This window comes from Morus notabilis, unplaced genomic scaffold, assembly GCF_000414095.1.
Source record: "Morus notabilis unplaced genomic scaffold, ASM41409v2 Scaffold35, whole genome shotgun sequence".
Classification (NCBI taxonomy): Eukaryota; Viridiplantae; Streptophyta; class Magnoliopsida; order Rosales; family Moraceae; genus Morus; species Morus notabilis.
In genome coordinates, this window is record NW_010361505.1 from 1538358 (window position 1) to 1560548 (window position 22191).

General features: G+C 41.6%; 2 protein-coding genes across 3 annotated transcripts; one reads left to right on the forward strand and one right to left on the reverse strand.

Moving 5' to 3' along the window:
• Nucleotides 1-1534: 1534 nt before the first annotated feature.
• On the forward strand, nt 1535-18230 carry LOC21409527 (protein PAM71-homolog, chloroplastic). Of its 2 annotated transcripts, none has more exons than XM_024166623.1 (10): nt 1535-1877; nt 2898-3051; nt 3443-3623; nt 3733-3780; nt 15706-15802; nt 16776-16939; nt 17196-17261; nt 17352-17402; nt 17573-17677; nt 17760-18230. In XM_024166623.1, the coding sequence occupies exons 1-10, from the start codon at nt 1742-1744 to the stop codon at nt 17823-17825; spliced, it is 1068 nt and encodes a 355-aa protein (XP_024022391.1). In that variant the 5' UTR covers nt 1535-1741; the 3' UTR covers nt 17826-18230. The 2 variants fall into 2 exon arrangements, with proteins under 2 accessions (XP_024022391.1, XP_024022393.1); XM_024166625.1 differs by having other exon boundaries at nt 17826-18230.
• A 41-nt stretch (nt 18231-18271) lies between these two features.
• On the reverse strand, nt 18272-21563 carry LOC21409528 (beta-glucuronosyltransferase GlcAT14A). Its single transcript, XM_010099693.2, has 4 exons — nt 20938-21563; nt 20770-20845; nt 20544-20659; nt 18272-19097 (listed from the first exon to the last, which is right to left on the reverse strand). The coding sequence occupies exons 1-4, from the start codon at nt 21530-21532 to the stop codon at nt 18583-18585; spliced, it is 1302 nt and encodes a 433-aa protein (XP_010097995.1). The 5' UTR covers nt 21533-21563; the 3' UTR covers nt 18272-18582.
• Between the last annotated feature and the right edge of the window lie 628 nt (nt 21564-22191).

Below are 22191 nucleotides of genomic sequence, written 5' to 3' on the forward strand. Positions count from 1 at the left end.
TGGATGGGCCGGCATATGGGCCTGCCTGCCGAGCCTGAAAAATTCGTGCAGCGGGCCTGCCCGCCGGTCCAAAGTTCCACCACTAATATGGACACTAGACAACAAGCTAGAAAGAATAGATTGCCAAAATTTGGGTTCTTTTCACTGCACTGTAAAAACTAAAACATGAAGGATAATAAATAATTTATTTTTAAAGTAATAATGGACCATAAGCGTAATGCTGGTAAGTTGTAACCATTTTGCAATACTTTCAATTATTTTAGAATTTAGAACCGCTCAATTCACTATGCAAAAATCAATTCAACTTTTTTGTTATATTGTCTTTTCTCATAAAAATTTAATTTTAATTTAAGTTTTTTACTCAAACTTAAAAAAAATGAGGAAATTTATTATTCGAATTCTTCCATTCCAAATTAAAATATTTTTCTTTTGAAAAATACTCTATTAATGGAATGTATTTCAAAATATTTAATCTGATTAACTTTATATAAAAATAGAAAATTCAGTAAAATTAATAGAATGCGATATAGACTTACAAATTAAAATAGAACCCACGATCTATATAGATTTGACATTATGGCCCTGTTTGTTTCCGTTTTCATTTCCATTTTTCACGTTTTTCGAGACTAAAAAATGAAAACGGAAACATAAAATGCGTTTGGCCTAAAAATTTTTTAAAAACGAAAACAAAATCGTTTTTGTCTTTTGTGAAAAATTGAAAACGAAAAAAAGGTGTTTTCATTTTCTCGTTTTCGTTTTCTAAAAACGGATTTTTTTTTTTCATTTTCTTCTCTCTTTTCTGAAACCGTTTTTGTCTTATATAATGATGTTTATTTAATATATTTAATAATATTATTTTATTTTAAATATTATTACATGTTTTCAAAAATTAAACCACCAAACGCAGTTTCAATTTTTTTTTAAAACTGAAATCAATCTCTGAATAAAACTACCAAACGCATTTCAAAAATAATTTCAAAATGAAAATGAAAACGTTTTCATTTATATTTTCATATAGAAAACAAAAATATTTTGGAACTAATTCCAAACACACCCTATAGATCCGCCTGCATCTCTTTCAATGCCTCATCCTAGAATTCTTAAGATAAAATTAAGAGGAAATAGACTTTTTTCTAGTAGGTAAGTCTTATTATAAATCTAATTTCTAATCTTTAAATTTAATTAAAATTATATTAAATTAAAATAAAAAACTACTAATAATTTATTTTTTTAATGATACTAGAAAAACTTAGGAGGCGTTTAGTTCATGGATTAGAATCATGTAATTAGAATTATTTTCAATTTACGTGTATTTTTTATAAAAAAAAATACTGTAATAAATCATAAACTATGATTCAAATCATAATTTTAATCATCCAACCAAATCTCTCCTTATAAAATAGTAAAAAAAAAAAAATTGTCAAGTGAGGGCGGTATAAAACGTCGACGATTGGTAGTACCGCGCAGATTTACCTTTTTATCTCCATAAGACACGTGGCAGCCTGCAAGAGCCCCACCCATGGATCTCCGAGTACTGGAAATTACTTCGCTCAAACAAGACACCAGTTTCTTTCTCAGTTCAATCGTGTCTGTAACGAGTTCACAATTCCGAAGTGAAAAAGTTGTATAAAAGGCAAAAGGGAAGAACCCATTTGGTTTTGGGATCTGGGACTTTCATGAAAGAGATGAATTTGTTGTGAAAATCATAATCACAACTCCAAAGAAGAAAAAAGGGAAAAAAATGCAGAAGTTAGTGGTTCATAATAACAAACCAATTATTATATCATCAAGAAGGAAGCTTCCTTTGTTAGCTGTTGTAGACTCTTTACCTTGTTGTGCCACTCTCTCTAGAAACACCATTTGTTCCTCTTCCTCATGTAAGTTTCTGGGGTTTTTTTTTTTTTTTGTTTTCATTTGGTTTTATTTATATGTTATACTGAAACGGACTGAAATTGTTTTCTTTGGAAAGAAATTGACTAGGAGGTTTTTGGGTTTTGGATGGTTTAGAGTTCAAGACCTTAATCAATCTTGGTTATTGAACTAGAGGGGCTTTTGACGGACTTTCTCTATCTGGGCTTGAAGAATTTAGAGTTTATGGGCATTCTTTGGCTGAGTTACCATGAACCAAACTTTTTCATTTATGCAGAAAGTGTTAATTTGAATTGGTTTCTTTTGGAGGTGCAATATATAATTTAGATAAATTTAAAGGTTGAGTTGACATTTTATTAATTTGTTTCTCTGCAAGTGTCTTCTTTTTGTTGGCATATTGCGAATTGTGCCTTTTCAGAGAAAGTTGGGATAAACTTATAGGAAAGTCTTGGTTAGGTTGAATTGTATTGAAGAAACCTTTGGTCAGGTTGAATTGTATTGAAGAAACCCCCTTTATTTTGGTGACGCTGATTCTAGTAGCACTTGTGGGCATGTTCTGTTATCATGGCATTTTGCAGTAATTCACTGTCTAACTTGTTGGCATTTAATCGTGGAAAAACCTGTTGGTTTTGGCTTGAGTAAGAATTCGAAGGTATCAAGGTGATTTGGGGGTGTGTGGTGGCGCTGGCTACTTTTTGGGTCATTTGGATGGATGGAAAGGAATGGAAGGATTTTTGAGGATATTGAACATGATTATTGTTTTCTATTTGAAAGAACCAAAAATCTTGCATTTTATAGGGTTCCATAGATAAAGCGTTTAAGGAATCCCCTTTATCTATGATCGTGTCAAGTCGGAAGACTATTTTGAGTCAATAGTGTGTCTATTGTATTTTTAGTACCTTTGGTTTCTTCTTTATTCTCTTTGAGAACTTCTTGTCCTCAATGTGTTAATGTTGTTATGATGTTTCTTCATTAATAAAATTTCGTTTTTTATCGAAGGAGTAATTCACTGTCTAATTTATTTATAGTAAGGTGTAGAGACATTTCGAGATCCTATTGTGGCACGGTTCGTGTTCAAGCATCTAATGTTAGCATTGGATCTGGGGGCTATGATGGAAGAGAGGAGAATGAAGGCAAGAAAATCTTTACCGCTGGCTCACCAAAAGACAGTTCACCTGACAGGTGCGTTGCATCATATTGATTCAACTTCAACAATTGTAGAGTTGTTGCTTTACAGTTTTTGCTGATATTGGTACTATGCTTAGTAGTAACTAGTAAGATAGAAAACGAACTTTTCAATCTTAAGATTTGTTTTTGATATGATATTGTCGCTCCTAGAAGACAATTTATGGAGAACGATAATCACGTATAAGGATAGCTACGATTAGTTTTTACAAGAATAATATTACGGGCATAACTTTTCTACGCATCACTCCTTAATTGTTCAATCTATCGTAATTAGATTTCCAAACAAGTAGCTAGTACCATTCCATTTTGTGTGTTGGCACTTTTAGCGGTCTATAATAGCCATCCTGGTGAAACTCATCTATACTATTTTTTTATCAATTGATAGTCAGAAGCCATTAATCCAAATTCCTTATCCTCTTGCTATTGCTCTTGTGCTATTCGGGTGTGCCTCGGTATTTTCACTCATTGCCTTCGCGAAAGGACCCTCAACACTTTTAGAAGCATTTGCAAAATCAGGATTCACAGCTGCATTCTCATTGATATTTGTTTCTGAAATTGGAGATAAGGTAAAAAAAGTACCACGAGATGAAGCTAAAATTTATTTTCCTTTTATGTGTGTTTATATTGCAATGTGTTTTACGCATATGTTAAGTCTAACCTTTTTGTCTTTGATAGACATTCTTCATTGCTGCACTCTTGGCCATGCAATACAAGAAAGGGCTGGTAAGTATTCTTCTGAATTTCTAAAGTTTCCTTGCCATACACGTGACAAGCACACATAACCTTTTTATGCTTGCATGAATGGCGTGGATTTGTATGTAATAACCAAGATAGAAGAGAGAAAAATTGAGAAAGAGAAATGGAACCGCTAGAAATCAATAGAGGCCTCAGGATACCAAAGAGAGGATTCTTTTGTTTTTTTGTTTTGTTTTGTTTTGTTTTTTTTTTTTTAAGCGAGAGGATTCTAGAGATAACAACAAATTCAAGAGAAGGAAAACCAGAAATCTTAAATATTCATTCATCAACAATGTCTCTATTTCAACTACAATCTAAAATAACAAATTAGGAGAGTTAATCAAAATGAAATAAGGCTTGATTATGGAAAAGTAGAAAACTAACCCTTATCCCAAAATAACATTCCCTAATTGAATAAAAACTTGATATAATATTCTAAACTCCACAAGTATGCTTGGGATTGTTAATGAACTAAAATACTTCATTTTCCTCGCACTACAAAAGGTTCGTAGTAGTTATCAGGGTACATGCTAAAATGATGCCACTAGACAGCGCTTCATCAGTTAGAAGCGTGAACTATGAATCTCTGGAAGCTTCATGTTAAGCTTCCCAAAGTACATTAATTTCCTGCTCATTCAATAGCTCGGTGATAAGCCTTTACTCAGGAAAGTGTATATTAGGAAGAATAAACGGGCTTAGGAAGTTGGTTTCTGGTTTGGGGAGACTGTTAATAGCTTACTGAGAAAGATTGTTAGTATTAGTAGCTTGCTAAGAAAGATTGTTAGGAGTTAATGAATAAGAGAGTGTATAAAAGGGAGGGGAAAACAGAAAAAGGGGATCATTCGGGTAATCAGTTTTTCTGAGAAAATCTTGGAACCATTCCAAGTACGGGGAGGCAGCGGACCCTCGAAGATCCGCACATCAATGTACATTTGTTATCTTCAGTAAAGATCACTTGTTGATTTCATCTTTTCCAATCTCTTCTTGGTTTTGTTTTTGAATTTGTTCAGCTCTTATCAATTTGGTATCAGAGCTGTTGATTTGGGAATGGCGGCTGGGAAGAAATCTGACGAGAGATTTGAATAGGTGGAGAAAGATATCCAACAAGTCAAGGCTTCGGTGGAAAAAGAAATTGGTGAGGTAAGGGCTAAAATGAACCATAACATGGTTGAAATGAACTAGAACGTGGCAGGTCTGCGCCGACTTTTGGGGGAGCAGATGCGACTACTGAGCGCGGCGGCGGCGGTGAATCTGCCGGCGGAAGGTTCTCGTTCAGGCGCCGCGAGGGTTCGGGAAGAAGAGGCAGGGTTGGGCCAAGGCTTAACTCGCGATGTTGCAGGTTTGAGGGAGGAGGACGGTCGCGATCTGGGAGAGTTGGCCGAACCTTCCAGGGAAGGGGAACGGGGAAAACGCCGGGGTGTGGACGACTGGGAATTTCTGGACGGGGAAGAAATTGTGCGCGCTAGGGTATGAATCACGAACGGAAATCGTTCCGATATCGTTTCGATTTCCACCGCGATGTGTTAAGCTCCAAATCCACGGTTAGTAGAATTATGACAGAATTCAGAAGAAAACTAACAGATGCTTGATTGTATTAATGGCGGAAGGTTGATTACAGAAAGATAAGGGGATTTTTGAGAGATCCCTTGCTCTCCTAGGTTTCCTTCTCTCGGAAGTTTGTACAAATGAATCGATGCCCCCCTTATTCTACTTCCTATTCTATTTATACTCCTAACTCTTATTCCTCTCACCAATTCCAAGACTAACTAACTAACAACCCCTGCTGACTCAGCCTCTTCCTCATTCTCTACACGAATGCTTCCCTCCACCTCAGCAACCACTTGAGTTTTAGCTGCCACCCTTGACTCGTGATGTCGTTTCCTCCGAGCATATGTAAAACGCATGGGAGGCTTATCATTACCCCCGCCCCAAAGACGCATTGTCCTCAAGGTGAAAATGAGGAAACTGTGCATCAATGGTAACATACGATTCCCAGTTATCCTCGTGGGCCGGTAAATGTGCCCAGCGAATCAACACTTAGAGATCATTGCGGCCCCCATGAAGCGCGCAACGTACCCCCAACAAAGCAGCCGGCTCCGCGCACAACTCCAAGTCACACGTCAGCTGAGGCGGTAGAGATGAAACAGCCTGCTCCTGCTCCACTGCCTTACGCAGCTGAGAAACATGAAACATAGGATGAATGGTGGCTGACTCTGGCAAAGCCAAGCGATAGGCGACCGGCCCCACACGATGCATGATCCTAAAAGGCCCATAGAAACGAGGACTCAACTTTTCATTACGACGGTGAGCCAATGAGACTTGACGGTAAGGACGAAGCTTCAGGTACACCAAATCCCCCATGACAAATTCCACATCCCGTCGTTTTCCGTCTGCTACTGCCTTCATCTTCTGTTGAGCCTGAAAGAGGTGGAACTTAAGTAAATCCAACATGGCGTCGCGATCCCGCAGCTGTCGCTCCACTGAATCCACCGGTGAAGTTCCCACATTGTACCGCAGCAAGGGCGGAGGAAGTCGGCCATAAACTACCTGAAAAGGAGTCATACGGGTAGCCGTGTTGAATGAAGTGTTGTACCAATATTCAGACCAAGCCAACCATTTACGCCACTGTCCCGGCTTGTCGGAAGTAAAACACCGCAAATAAGTCTCCACACACCTATTAACCACTTCTGATTGCCCATCAGATTGCGGATGGTACGCGGTACTGCGTGAAAGAGAAGTCCCCATCTGTTTGTGCAAGTCAGTCCAAAAGCGGCTAAGAAAAATACGGTCATGATCCAATACAATGGTCCGAGGGACCCCATGCAACCGCATAACCTCCTGGATAAACAGCTCGGCAACCTTTTCCACCGAAAACGGGTGCCTCAAGGCGATGAAGTGGCCATACTTGCTCAAGCGATCCACAACCACCAAAATCGTATCATACCCTTCCGAACGAGGTAAGCCCTCAATAAAATCCATAGACACGTCTTCCCACACCTGCTCGGGAATGGGCAAGGGTTGCAATAACCCACCGGGTGCCAATGTAGACGCCTTGCAACGTTGACATATCTCACATCGCGCCACATACGCGGTAACATCTCGTTTTATTCCAAGCCAAAACCAATCGGCCGCAAGTCGGCGGTAAGTCTTCAAGCCCCCTGAATGGCCCCCCAACACCCCGTTATGGTAGGAATGTAACAAACGCTGCACAACTGAAGAACCACGGGCCACCACCATTCGCCCTCTATACAACAAGCGGCCCTGTCGAATAGAATACCCCGGGTATGCTGCCGGGTTGTGGGGTAAATCGGACCAAATTTTCGCGAGCCGTTCATCTTGCAACACTTGTCGATGGATTTCGTCGGTATTGACAAAAGTAGATGCCGCCATGGTGGCCACAACCGAGCTGACCACTAGTCGTGATAATGCATCCGCGGCTCGATTCTCCACCCCAGGCCGATACTGGATCTCGAAGTCATACCCCAGCAACTTGGTCAACCATTTCTGATGTTCTATGGTAACTAGGCGCTGCTCGAGCAAATACTTGAGGCTACGCTGATCCGTTCGAATCAGAAAATGATGCCCAAGGTACGGTTGCCACTTTTGAACGGCCAGAACAATGGCCATGAACTCCCGTTCGTAAACGGACTTGTTCTGCGCTTGAGGAGCTAGGACCTGATTGAAATAAGCGATAGGACGTTGTTCCTGCATCAACACGGCCCCCACTCCAAATCCAAAAGCATCGGACTCAAGAACAAATGGCATAGTGAAATCCGACAAGGCTAACACCAGTACGCGTGTCATGGTATGCTTCAACCTTTCAAAAGCCTGCATTGCCTCCGCATCCTATTGAAAACTGTCCTTTCGGAGCAAGTTGATCAAGGGCCCTGGAATTTGACTATACCCCGCCACAAACTTCTGGTAATACCCCGTCAATCCGAGAAATCCCCGCAAGTCCTTCAAGTTGGCAGGAGGCGGCCAATTAACCATGGCCTCAATCTTAGTCGGATCAGCCGAAACTCCTGCCGCAGACACAATATGGCCAAGGTATTCAATTGAATGCTGCCCAAAACTGCACTTCTTAGCATTGGCATATAGTTGACGTTGCTACAAAACCGCCAACACCTGGCCGAGGTGGTCTTCATGCTCCTCCAAGGTGTGGCTGTAAATGAGTATATCATCAAAAGATACGAGTACGAACTTACGAAGGAAGGCACGTAGAACGTCGTTCATAAGCGATTGAAAAGTCGCTGGAGTTTTCGTAAGACCAAACGGCATAACGAGAAACTCGTAATGGCCCTCATGTGTACGAAATGCCGTCTTCAGTACATCCTCGGCCTTCATTCTGATCTGATGGTATCCCAACTTAAGGTCAATCTTGGAGAAAATTGTGGCCCCATGTAACTCATCTAGAAGCTCTTCAATCACCGGAATCGGAAACCGATCGGGAACCGTCTCTTTATTCAAGGCACGGTAATCCACGCAAAATCTGCAACCGCCATCTTTCTTCTTCACTAACAAAACTGGACTAGAATACGGACTGACACTGGGTTGAATTATGCCCGCCGCTAACATCTCCCCAACCAATTTCTCAATTTCCGTTTTCTATATATGAGGGTACCGGTATGGCCTCACACTTATAGGGGTAGTCCCCTCCTTCAACACAATTGCATGATCCTTGGTCCTAACCGGTGGCAGTCCCTATGGCATTTCGAATACCTTCCCATATTTCCTCAGCACCGTTTGCAATTCCAAAGGAATTCTCACTTCCTTGACCGATTGGTCCAAACCAAGAGTTCCTAACTCTACCCAAACCCCTTGTCCCTATGTCTCAATGCCCTCATTAATGCCTTCAACGTGACCGGTGACTTATTTAATCTAGGATCTCCTCTTAATGCCACCTGCTTTTCCCCCAAACTGAACTTCATTACCAAAGTCTTCCAATTCACCGACATAACCCCTAAGGTTTCTAACCATTGGATTCCCAAAATCAAATCCAAACTCCCTAATTTCAGCGGCAAGAAATCTTCAACAATTTCAATATCTTGCATGGAAACCAACACACCCCGACAAATGCCCTCTCGGCCTCTCCTCTCACGGCTAACCCGGTATCCATCACCACACCGTAAACCCCCGTTTTATCTACCGGTAAGTCCAATTTCCAAACCAAGTCACAAGAAATGAAATTGTGGGTAGCCCCACTGTCAATTAAAACAATTACCTCGCACCCATGGACGAACGCCTTGATCTTCATTGTCTTTGGCGCTGTCAACCCAACCACTGAATTGATGGATAATTCCACCATCTCCTCTTCTTCAGCCACTTCTTCCCTTTCTGCCACCGTTTCTCCTTGTTCTGCCTCTTCCCAAATTATCATAACTTGTAGCTCACGATTCGGACAGCGGTGGCCGACGAAATACTTTCCGTCACAGCGGCAACAGAGTCCCTTCTCTCTCTTCGCCTGAAGTTCAACGTCGGTCATCCTCTTGAATGGCGTTGCTCCAGTTCCAACCCCTGGGCCCTGGTTACCTAGTCTCCTTTCTTCTGGAAACTTCACTCTCTCAGTCGGTGCCCCATTGAAACGAGATATACTTCCAAAACCGGAAGTCGTCTGACTCACCCTAGTGTCGTTTGATACACTCCTCTTATTCCAATTCGAGTACTGTGGGCCTTGCACCTTTGGGCCGCACACTAGGAGGTTACGCTCCTCCACCCTCTGGGCTACCTCCATAATCCGGCCCAATCCAACCGGTTTGATCAACCGAATTTCTGCACGTATCTCCGGTTTCAAGCCATTCACAAACGAGCTTTCCAGAACCTGCTCGGAGATGTCTCTCAACGGCGCCGCCAAGACTTTGAACTGTCTCCGGCATTCCCTCACCGATGTTTCTTGCCGATGTGACAGCAATTTCTCACACAGGCTGCGTTGGTCGGAAACGCTCGAGGATCATCACTTTCAATTCCGCCCAACTCTGAATCACTTAACGGCCATCTTCCCATTGAAACCACGCCAGAGCTTCTCCGTTAAGACTTACAACTGCCACGTCCAATTTCTCATTCTCTGATAACCCGTTCATCACAAAGTACCTCTCAGCCCTAAAGACCCAATCATCGGGATTCTCACCGTCAAACGTCGGCATTTCCATTCGCCTGGTCCGATAATCCATGCGAACTCCAGATTCTCGCGGAGGCCTAGCTCTCTCGCTCGTCTCTTCCCCCAGCGTTATCTGCCTTGTCGGTGCTTCCACTCCGGCTGTCTGGGCATCCTGACGTTCCTGGCGCTATAATTTCATCAATTCCTCCATTCTTGCCAACAGCAAGTCCATACCTTGTACCAGCCGAGGAATTTTCTTCAATTCCTCTCGTACCTCCTTCAGTTCGCTCGCGAACTCCTCTCTCGTTCCCTCCGTCTTCTCCTTCTCGCGATCGTCGGTACGTCTTGTCATGCCAGGAAAGTGCTCTGATACCAAATGTTAAACTCCAAATCCACGGTTAGTAGAATTATGACAAAATTCAGAAGAAAACTAACAGAAGCTTGATTGTATTAGTGGTGGAAGGTTGATTACAGAAAGATAAGGGGATTTTCGAGAGATCCCTTGCTCTCCTAGGTTTCCTTCTCTCGGAAGTTTGTACAAATGAATCGATGCCCCCCTTATTCTACTTCCTATTCTATTTATACTCCTAACTCTTATTCCTCTCACCAATTCTAAGACTAACTAACTAACAGCTCTTGCAGACTCAGCCCCTTCCTCATTCTCTCCACGAATGCTTCCCTCCACCTTAGCAACCACTTGAGTTTCAGCTGCCACCCTTAACTCGTGATGGCGTTTCCTCCGAGCGTATGTAAAATGCATGGGAGGCTTATCACGATGGCCGGAATGGCAAACCCAGGGGCAGTGAGACCGGTGATGGAGAAAGGGTGCTTCGCGAGGGACGGCGCGGCGATTCCCGAGTCGGTGGGACTTTCGAAGAAGGTCGGGACTTGCGTGGCGGCCGAAATGGAGAAGGAGGAAGAGGACCTCGTGCGGTTAATGGAGGACCTAGGCTGAGGGTGGATGGCTGTTACGAGGGAATCAGATTTGGCGTGAACGCCGGCAGGGATGGTAGACGTCGTTGGGAAGAAAACGAGGTTGAGGATCCCCTGGACTTCATCGGTAACTATGGAGAGCCGTGGGGAGGTGAGGAGTTGTCACGGGTTCGGCGAAAGCAATTGGATTACCCACTGCTCAGTGGGATTGATCCCGATGGCTGGTTATTTAGAATGGAGCAATTTTTCTCCATCAATAGATTCTCAGAGAGGGAGAAACTCATTACCGCCGGTATTGCCCTAGAAGGAGATGCATTATCATGGTTTCAATGGCAGAATCGGCGGCGACCTTTCGTCACTTGGACTGAGTTCAAGGTGGATCTCCTACAACGTTTTTGTTCTTCTCAAGAGGGGAATTTGTGTGAGCGGTTTTTGGTGCTAAGGCAAACAAGTACGGTGGTTGAATATTGCTGGAATTTTGAGGTATCGGCTGCCCCTTTACAAGGCGTGCCGGAGGAGATCCTTGAAGGCATATTCGTGAATGGATTGAGGGCTGACATCCGGGCTTTATTGCGCTTACTTAAGCTAGAGGGACTCTCCGAAATCATGGATATGGCGCAGCGAATTGAAGAGAAAAATATGTTGTTGCGGAGGGAGATGGGAGGGTCTCGGGTTTGGCGGCCACAGACAACGGAAATCACAGCAAATCCGCCAATGGGAACAACAGCGAATCAGCCTCAAGGCAGCCCTAGTGTCGAGAAGTCAAAGAAGGATTTTCCATTCCGGAAATTATCCGATTCGGAGTTACAAGAGAAGAGAAATAGAGGATTATGTTTTTGTTGTGATGAAAAGTTTACTGTTGGGCATCGTTGTAAGAAGAGGGAGTTGCGGATTATGTTAGTTAGCGGTGAGGATGACTTGGAAAATGAGGAAATTGAGTTGGAGGAGACAAAAGAGGAGTCGGAGGAGTTGCGACGGACTGAGGTGATTGAGCTATCATTGAATTCCGTAATGGGGTTAACTACACCAAAGACCATGAAGATTAAGGGAGAGATTGGTCACTGTGAGGTAATTGTCCTAATCGACTCCAGAGCTACACAATTTTATTTCTCACATTGGCTTCCGAATTATCGCTACCTATAACTCCTACAACTGGTTTTGGTGTACAAATTGGCACGGGAGAGTCGGTACAAGGGCAGGGACTATGTAAAGAAGTGGTGTTGTCCACGCAAAACTTGACCATAATTGAAAATTTCTTGCCTTTAGAGTTGGGAGGAATAGATGTGATCCTAGGAATGCAATGGCTTGAGACTCTAGGAAGTATGTCAATTGGAAGACTCAAGTAATGAGATTTAAAGTACATGGAGAGTGTAACGTTGAAGGGAGATGCTAGTCTTACGAGATCGTTGGTTTCCCTCAAGGTCATGATGCACACAATTCGTCATGAGGGCCATGGCATTTATTTGGAGCTGAGTCATTTGAGTGTAGAGCATGGCCACAGCAAGATAGAGGAAGGCAACGAGCAGCTCTGATTACTGTTGCAGAAGCATGCCGTTGTCCTTGACTTGCCAACTGGTTCACCCCCTCACAGAGTGAAAGACCACCACATAATTCTTAAGGATAGCACTGGTCCGATTAGTGTCCGGCCTTATCGATACCCACACTTTTAGAAAAGTGAAATAGAAAAGTTGGTAAGGGAAATGTTGGCGGCCGGAATTATACAACTGAGTACAAGTCCTTTCTCCAGTCCGGTTTTGCTCGTCAAGAAGGATGGCAGTTGGAGATTCTGTGTGGATTATCGAGCGCTAAACAAAGCCACGGTTCCGGATAAATTTCCGATTCCGGTGATTGAGGAGTTGTTGGATGAGTTGTGTGGGGCCACCATTTTCACTAAACTAGATTTGAAATCAGGATATCATCAAATCCGCATGTGTGACGAGGACGTTCCTAAGATTGCTTTTCGCACGTCCGAGGGTCATTATGAGTTTCTCGTTATGCCCTTCCAATTGACAAATGCGCCGACTACCTTTCAGTATTTGATGAATGAGGTATTAAAGCCGTTTTTACGTCACTTTGTGCTAGTATTCTTTGTCGACATTTTGATTTACAGTTGTTCTTGGGAGGACCATTTGGAGCATATGGACAGAGGTCACTCGGTCTTGGAAGCAAACCAATTGTATGTCAATAAAAAAAAATGTCTCTTCGCACAGGAGCAATTGGAGTACTTGGGGCATATTGTCTCTAAGGAAGGTGTCTCGGCGGATTCCAGCAAGATACATACTATGTTGGATTGGCCTACTTCGCAGTCCATCAAGGAATTACGGGGATTCCTGGCCTCACAGGTTATTACCGTCGTTTTGTGGCAGGGTACGTGCATATTTCATGGCCTTTGATGCAACAGCTTAAGAAGGACGCCTTCTAATGGAATTCTGAGGTCGAGGATGCTTTTCAGCACTTGAAAAAAGCTATGACTGAGGTTCCTGTGCTAGCTTTGCCAGATTTTTCTCAACCCCCTTTGTGGTAGAATCCGACGCTTCGGGGTTTGGCATAGGGGCCGTTTTGATGCAGAAGTAGCGCCCCATCGCTTATTTTAGCCAAGTTCTTTCGGCGCGCGCTTGAGCCAGCCAAATCAGTCTATGAGCGGGAATTAATGGCCATTGTGTTAGCCATTCAGAAATGGCAATCCTATTTGTTGGGAAGACGTTTTGTGGTGCGCACCGATCATAAAAGTTTGAAGCTTCTATTGGAACAGCGATTGGTGAGTGTGGAGCATCAGAAATGGCTATGTAAATTGCTTGGCTATGATTTTGAGATTCAATACAAGCCGGGTACGGAAAATAAGGTGGCCGATGCCCTGTCGAGGCAACAAGTGGGGCTTGCTTTAATGGTCATGACCACTCCAATTGTGCTTGATATTGAGGAATTGCAGCGGCAGGTCAAGGCGGATCCGGGGCTCAACAAAATCAAGGATGAGTTACTGGTTGGAACTCCTTCTTAAAGGGGTTTTCTCTTCAAAGGGGGCACTTACTCTACAAAGGCCGGTTGGTGGTTCCTCTACAATTCCCTCTTATTCCAATCTTGTTGCGTGAGTTTCATAGTAGTAAGATTGGCGGCCATTCGGGGGTCCTCAAGACTTATAAGCGGTTGGCAATGGAGTTTTATTGGAAAGGTATGCGCAGGGATGTCGAGCTTTTTGTGGCTGCTTGTGTCATTTGCCAGCAACATAAGTCGTCAACTTTGTCACCTGCGGGTTTGTTGCAGCCTCTACCCATACCTCATCGAGTTTGGGAAGACATTTTCATGGATTTCATTGAGGGCTTACCTAAATCCGCCGGCTATAACTCCATTTTGGTTGTCGTTGACCGTCTCAGCAAGTACGGACACTTCATTGGCCTCAAACACCCGTTTTCGGCCAAAACAGTGGTTGCTTCTTTTGTCCGAGACATAGTTCACCTTAATGGTTTTCCGCGGAGTATAATTTCCGATTGAGACAAGGTTTTTATGAGCCACTTTTGGGTGGAACTCTTTCGGCTACAGGGCACCACTTTGTGTCGGAGTATGGCGTATCACCCACAAATGGATGGGCAAACAGAGGTCGTCAATCACTGTTTAGAGGCCTACTTACGTTGTTTTGTTTCCGGGCAACCTCAGCAGTGCTTTACACACCTACCGTGGGCGGAATTTGGTACAACACGAGCTTTCATGTTTCGGCTGCTATGACGCCCTTCAAAGCTCTCTATGGTCGAGATCCTCCGCGGTTGGTTCCATATGAGGCCGGTTCCACGGCCACATCAGAATTGGAGTAGCAGCTATGCGATCGAGATGTGCTTTTGGTTGACTTGAAAGACCATTTGGGCCGCACTCAATAGTCTATGCAGGAACATGCCAACAAGAAGTGCCGCGCCGTGACATTCGAAGTGGGAGACCTGGTTTTTTTGAAACTCCAGCCGTATCGACATCGTGCGTTGGCGCGTGTGATGAATGAAAAGCTTGCGCCTCACTATTACGGGCCTTTTCAGATTCTTGCTCGTGTCGGCCCAGTGGCGTACCAGCTGCAACTTCCTTCCCATGCTAGGATTCACCCTGTCTTTCATATTTCCCGTTTGAAGAAGGCTCTTGGTTCTGTGGATATTCCTCAATCTTTACCTCCCATCTTGTCCGAGGATTTGACATTGCAGGTTGAACCGGACCAAGTCCTGGATACCCGTTTCTCTCCCACCACTGGTTCTTTGGAAGTTCTGATCAAATGTCGCCATCTTCCTGACTTTGAGTCTTCATGGGAGCTATTTGATGTTATTCAGCGCCAATTTCCGGCTTTTCACCTTGAGGACAAGGAGACACTTTTGAGGGGGGCTGTAATTGATAAGCCCTTACTCAGGCAAGTGTATATTAGGAAGAATAAACGGGCTTAGGAAGTTGGTTTCTGGTTTGGGGAGATTGTTAATAGCTTACTGAGAAAGATTGTTAGTATTAGTAGCTTGCTAAGAAAGATTGTTAGGAGTTAATGAATAAGAGAGTGTATAAAAGGGAGGGGAAAACAGGAAAATGGGATCATTCGGGTAATCAATGTTTCTGAGAAAAGCTTGAAACCATTCCAAGTACGGGGAGGCAGCGGACCCTTGAAGATCCGCGTATCAGTGTACATTTGTTATCTTCAGTAAAGATCACTAGTTGATTTCATCTTTTCCAATCTTGGTTTTGTTCTTGAACTTGTTCAGCTACGAATCTCTGGAAGCTTCATGTTAAGCTTCCTAAAGTACATTAATTTCCTGTTCATTCAACCGCTCGGTCGCATTGGTTTACTGAGAATCTTCTGCAAAAGCACATATTTATGTGGATTTATTTATGAATGACTTGCTCTTACAAGGTATGCAATCATTTAACAGGTCTTGTTAGGTTCAATGGGTGCTCTTTCACTTATGACAGTCCTTTCAGTTGTCATTGGGCGGATATTTCATTCAGTACCTGCTCAGTTTCAAACAAGTAAGTTCTTGGCATTATCTTCTTTTTGGTTTAACATGACCTAAGTGGGAAAAGGCCAACATGGTAGCATTATAATTTATGGCTCGCATAAATGAAACTGATAAGAACCGGACTTGAACAGAGCAATTTGAACAGAAAAATAGAACTATATTGATGAAAGAATATAAAAATTACAAAGAAAACCCTAACAATGGTGGTATTCGGGAGACCACCAGTTCTCCAAGTTTTCCCAAATTTTCCCGCTAATCAGACATGATCCCTCTAACCACTAACCCCTCCCTTTTATACTTCTCATTCTCTTCTAACCACTACTAGCAGCTAAGACTAACAAGACCAACACCTAAGGCCATCTAACAATATTCCTAACTGATCACACTCTTACTGACTAATCAAACTATCTTCCAGGAGCCTATCAAAACCACAATAATGTTCCCTTCTGTCAATCATTGTTATGCATCTTGTAAATCCTTTGGGTGCGTTATATCAGTTGCACATTTTCCATCTTTTCCTCCAACTATGCAACGGGAACAGGGATGCTACTGAGATATAATCCATGAGACATTAACTTCGTCTATGAGTTAGTTATTATTAGCCAAATGGCTGTGTGGAGATTGAAGAAAAGTTGAAAACTCCTTATCTACAAAAGCTATCAGGTCCACCATCAAAAGAATCATTGACATAGTATATATGTTCATTAACAATCTCACTTTTGGCTGTTTATTGCTACTTCCATTTGCTAGGATCTCACTGTCAGATTAAAATTTCTCTTCTTTTTTTGTGTAAATTCCTTATTCGTTTCTCCCTCTTTCATGCTCTTAGCTCAATTCACATGATGCTGAACTGTCTATGTTTATTGTTGAGAATGTTATGGTGTGAAACAATGGTGTATTCGGCTTAAGAAACTTTTGAGCATAGCATATTTGACATCCAATGTCCTGATTTTCTGTCATTCTGTTTCGTGGTCACGTGATAGCTTTGCCAATTGGAGAGTATGCAGCCGTAACTCTTCTATTGTTCTTCGGCCTCAAAGCGATAAAAGATGCATGGGACCTTCCATCAAATGTTGATAAGACTGGTGATAATAGTAGTCCCGAACTCGATGAATTTGTTGTAGCTGAGGAGCTTGTGAAGGAAAAGGTGGTCTTCTTTTAACCTTCTCTTTACCCTTAGTCCCTTGCCGATGCTATATTCATCATCATATCATGTATAAATTTATGCTTTTATCATTTTAGTATTGTTTTTAATGTTCAGGCATTCAAAAGATTAAGAACCTCTGTGAATGATTCAGTTCAGATATACCATACTTATAGACTGATGAACGTATACGCGGCGTTTTTAGATATATTCTTAGCAGAGTGTAATCTCCTTTTATTTCTTTCTTCAAATATCCCAGGTGTCTAAACGCCTCTCGAATCCACTTGAAGTTGTCTGGAAGTCGTTCAGCCTCGTATTTTTTGCTGTAAGCATGTTTTCTACCGTTGTCTGCAGCAACATTTTGTCGCAAATTTGATCTGATGTTCAAATTTTAACACGTGGCTTTTGATTCTAGGAATGGGGAGATCGGTCAATGCTGGCCACAATTGCTCTTGGTGCTGCACAGGTTTAATTTTGTTCTAGTTTTGGCTCGGTTTCACTTGTACAATGATTTTGCCTTTTTTTTTTTTTTTTTTTTTTTTTTTTTTTTTTAATTTTTTTTAATTGGCACTCGTCTTCTACTCTAGTGATACTTCGGTTTACAATATATCGAACTGGGCTTTCTTTATCCTGCAGTCTCCATGGGGTGTGGCCAGCGGGGCCATAGCCGGCCACTTACTTGCGACGCTCATTGCGATCATAGGAGGTGCATTTCTCGCCAATTACATATCTGAAAAACTGGTAAGAAGAGCAATAAATTTATAATGACGACACAACGAACTTTTCAAAATAAATGGTGCAACTCAATCTCATCTTCAATCAGGTTGGCTATTTGGGAGGTGTACTGTTTCTAATTTTTGCCGTAGCCACATTTTTTGGAGTTTTGTAGAAGAATTTATGAATCCCTGAGGTCCCAGTCCGAAGATGTTGGAGCATGGATCACAAGAGACTCTACAATCTACATTAAGTAATGAAGTAAAAAGTGAGACATTGTTCTGCTACTGGAGCTCTTTTTGTAGGAAGAAATACACATTCTTGCATCAGATACGGCTCAACGAAAAATTGTCTCTTGTATTAGGAGCTTCTTAGAAACAACAAAATAAGGCTGTTTGTTTTTCCTATTTATAAAAAAAAAAAAAAAAGTAGTAAGGCTTTGCGCTATTCAATTTGTGGTTGTTTCTAAACTAGATAAATAAAATATATTTTCAAAAAATTTTAGCCTATTGACTCCTTTCTTTAAAACTCTTTAACTATTTCTACTGGTAAGAAAAATAAATAAATAAATAAATGAAAATAAAAACCTTACCTGACCCTTTCTTCCTTCTCGGAGGCTACTTGAAAATGATAATTCACTTGTCATGTTACTCATACAACAATGAACAAATTCTCGAGGGTTACTTCTTATACGGTAAATTCAATACAAATACATCTTCAATACAACATTGTATGTTTCCTCGAAACATCTTTTGTAAACAACAATTACTTGGTTGGCCAGCTTGTAGCACCACCGTCTTTAATGCCTCTACTCAGATGAGTCTGAAAAGAATTTATTGTTCCTAAAAGAATTAGCCTGAAGCCCTCCCGACGAATTTACAAATTTCAGAAAGGCCTTAGGCCACAGCTTGAAGCCCTCCATTTCATTGGAATCATTCAAATATACATCTGTTAGACACAGAGGTAGTATTGGAGAGCAATTCAACAAGTAGTTTCTCAAGTCTTCTGGCACCAGAACCAGGCCTCAGAAGGTCGGCATCTCCCCATACAGAGCATGTGTTGTTTCCAGACTCACCTAAACACCAACCGCTGGGCACAACCTGCCCCCTTTCACGTCTTAAAATTTCTCTGTCGATACGGTCGAGTAGTGGATCGCTTGACTGGAATCTAGCCGCAAAGGCTGCTCCGCTCTGAATCATGGCATCAAAATCATCAGATGTCAGCCGCAGGGGCTTCTCGTTTGATGGTTTGTCAAAGTTTGCATATTTTAAGTTGTGATTTATGATAGTTCTGTTGAACTGGCGGGAGTTGCACAGAATGGTGGGAAAGTAGTTGGAAAGAGACGAAGGCGTGTTGGAGAAATACATCAGCAGAGTTCGTGGGAGGTTATCTGTTCCTAGGATACAAAATTCGACAAAATTGCGACTGAGAATGGAAAAGGATGAGCCTGCAAAGAAAATTATTCAAAGAGTTAGCTGGACATTTCTTAGATTTTTCCTATAACTATTGTATCAGGCGTTCCAAGAAATAAATGACCAACTAATTACAGAAAAGATGGAAGTTATCAAGTTGGGTATTTAAAGTTTTGGTCTCTTGTGATTTTAGTAATAAATAACTTCTAGGGAGCCTATATATCATGGTGGTCACGGGTGAATTAGAGGAATACCACTTCTAGAGAAAAGGTATTCGATTATACCACTTCTGTGAAAATTTAAGCCTTTACACATAAAAATGATATGGACTAGACTTTGAAAGTGGCACCCAACTTAATTTACACCCGTAGTCTTCAATTTGGCCCATTAAAACAAACACACGTCACTCACTAGACTCTTCTCAAGGATATTGTTATTTACATAAGAAATATATATATATATATATATATATATATACACGTGAATCCTCTCCATTCTTTTCCGTCTTGCTTTCTTTTATATTAAGTTATTTTCCTACACGTCATGTTGATGCAACAACTACCACTCCACTCGACAATTTCCCAAAATTCTAACCCATTATGATGATATGTCAATCTAATTCATTAGACAGAGAACAAGGCAGGAAGAATAGAAAGAGAATTTAGGTTCAAGACACACATAAGCTTACACAAGCAGCTCATACACATCAAACCATCATTTCTGAATAGAGACAATGCTACTGAATTGTAAGACCTATTTGGTTGTAAAATTTAAACAAATCTCAACTTCCTATTCTAGCTTTGCAAATGGTACTGAATTCAGTCCAATATCAAGTTGAAAAAAACTCTATTAACAGTAAAGATGCAGCCAGTCCCCAGTAGATAGACAGTTCTCAGGATCATAGTTGCACAAATTATTGTTTATCTTACATTAGTTTCTATACCAACTATATTATCCATTTATATCTATTAGTCATCACTAGTACAAACCAAAACACTAAGCACTAACTAGTGGCCAGTGGGAACTACTAATTGGATTACTCTCTCTTGTAGCTAACTTCTCTCCGGGGCCAAAAACCACCTTACTAGAAAATTGATCCTCAAGATCGACGGCAACAATAGCACCGTAGTTGGTTAACCTATGTCATAGGCGATGAAGCTCTAGCTTATAATGCATTACACAACTCCATATGAACCGCTTCAACTTTTTTAGTCACAGTTCTAAACCGCATCCCGTCATCTCATCTCTTTGCTTACTGGAGTACCTACCTTCAAACCATTGATCAGTAAACAACGGAAAGATTCGATGTAATAGATGACATGGTCCCTAGGAAATTAGTTCGAGAGATGACACATTCTCTAAAGTAACCTGAATGTAACATCTGTGTTCATTCATTAACTTCATAGCTTCAAAACTAACATAGTAATGTCCTCTTTTTGGTCAACGAATTACTGAACTAAGAGCACAGAGAGACCTAGTACCTGTGAACAGCCGATAAGCATTAGGCAATTCTCTCTTCTGAGAAGCATAAAAGAGTGCTGTTTTCTCCGAAAGATAAAGCCCCGGATCAACAATTATAGGCTTTAACTTCTTAGACCTGCATAATCAAACAAATCCCATACCTTTAAAAAAAAAAAAAAAACACTCAAACTCAAAATGCAAGTCAAAAATCAATAAATCCCAGAACCAAATCATAATCATCCATACTCTCTCCATCCAATGTAGCTCGAATGCTTCACAAAGTTGAGACCTTTAGGCAAGTACGACAAAATGTGAAGAAAATCTAACCCAAAAAAGAAAACCCAGATCAGAAATCCCACAATAAAACACAAAATTCCCAAACCCTAATCCACCAAAAAAAAAAAAAATCGATACCATCCTGCGTCAAAAGCGGGTAATCACCGGCATCAAGGCTAACAAACCAATCCCAATTGGGCTTCAATCTCAAGAGCATGGAAGCGCCGTGAAGAGTGAAGGAAAGCGAAGAGGACCCTTTAGGGTAAACGAAATCTGCCTTTCCGACAACATCGACATTCTGCGCAGCTTTGAAGATCGGAATCGACTGGACATTGATAGCCAAGCGATCGCGCTCGGCAGCGGAGGCGAAGCGGTCGAGGTGGAGGAGGTAGTGGTTGCGGGGATGGTACGTGGCGAAGAGGAGGCGGAGAATGCGAGAAGAGTCCCCATTGGAGCCGGAGATAAGGTAGGCGAGGGAGGGAGGGGAGTGGGAGGAGGAGGGAGAGGAGGAAAGGTGGGTCGGGAAGAGAAATGGGTCGGGGCGGGAGGGGGGAGGAGAGGGGGAGGAGGAGGAGGAGGAGAGGGCGAGGAAGAAGATGAGGGAGAAGAGGGAGGTGGCGAGTACTATGGAGAGTGTGGTTTTGGGTTCTTTGAGAGTGGAGGTGGAGAAGGGGAGAAAGGAGGAGGAGGAGGAAGGCGGCTGTTGTAGCGGCGGAGGGTGGGGATTTTGCATCTCCGGCGAAGGAGGGGAGTTTTTGGGAGGAATTCGAAAAAAATAGCAAAGGTATTACTGGCATAACATCTACGATTGGATTTAAAAAAGCGTAGGCCTCGGGCAATTTGGCGACGAAAAAACTACTTGAATAAAGGACAGAATTAAGACAGATACAAATCAAACTAAATATATTAAGCATAAAAAACATTTTGTTCTTGAGGATAATTGTATTTATTTTGATTGAGTTATTAATAAGTTGAGTTATTGATATAAGGGAAAATGAATAAAAATAAATTAGATAGACCAAAAAAACTTCTTTGATTTGAACTCGCCCAATCAAAACTCCTTCAACTTCAACTCTCAAATCAAAAGTGAATAGAATAAATCATACTTTCATACAATATTTTAATTGAATTAGATGTAATAATCAATAAATTCATCAGTTTAATTCTATATTTACACATATCAAAATTCTATCAATAATCTAATTTTTTAAAGGTTTCTTTGGACAAAATCAAAGAGGGATTTTTTTATTTTATTTAGTTATAAATATTATTTAAAAAAATAAAAATAAACTATATAAATAAACTAAAAAAAAAAAAAAGACTTTTTTCAAGCCTTATTTTGACTTATGTAACATAATAATTATCCTTTTGTTCTTTTTTTGGTTGGATATA

What these genes read in the sequence shown, in the direction of transcription:
- LOC21409528 (XM_010099693.2), bottom strand. Translation starts at nt 21,532, where the DNA reads ATGCAAAATCCCCACCCTCCGCCGCTACAACAGCCGCCTTCCTCCTCC. An exon ending in CCCGCTTTTGACGCAGGATG is followed by an intron (nt 20,846 to 20,937) that starts GTATCGATTTTT and finishes TTTTTGGGTTAG; the next exon opens with ATTTTCTTCACATTTTGTCG. An exon ending in TGCTTATCGGCTGTTCACAG is followed by an intron (nt 19,098 to 20,543) that starts GTACTAGGTCTC and finishes TTTTCTTTGCAG; the next exon opens with GCTCATCCTTTTCCATTCTC.
- LOC21409527 (XM_024166623.1), top strand. Translation starts at nt 1,742, where the DNA reads ATGCAGAAGTTAGTGGTTCATAATAACAAACCAATTATTATATCATCA. An exon ending in CATTTGTTCCTCTTCCTCAT is followed by an intron (nt 1,878 to 2,897) that starts GTAAGTTTCTGG and finishes ATTTATTTATAG; the next exon opens with TAAGGTGTAGAGACATTTCG. An exon ending in ATTACATATCTGAAAAACTG is followed by an intron (nt 17,678 to 17,759) that starts GTAAGAAGAGCA and finishes ATCTTCAATCAG; the next exon opens with GTTGGCTATTTGGGAGGTGT.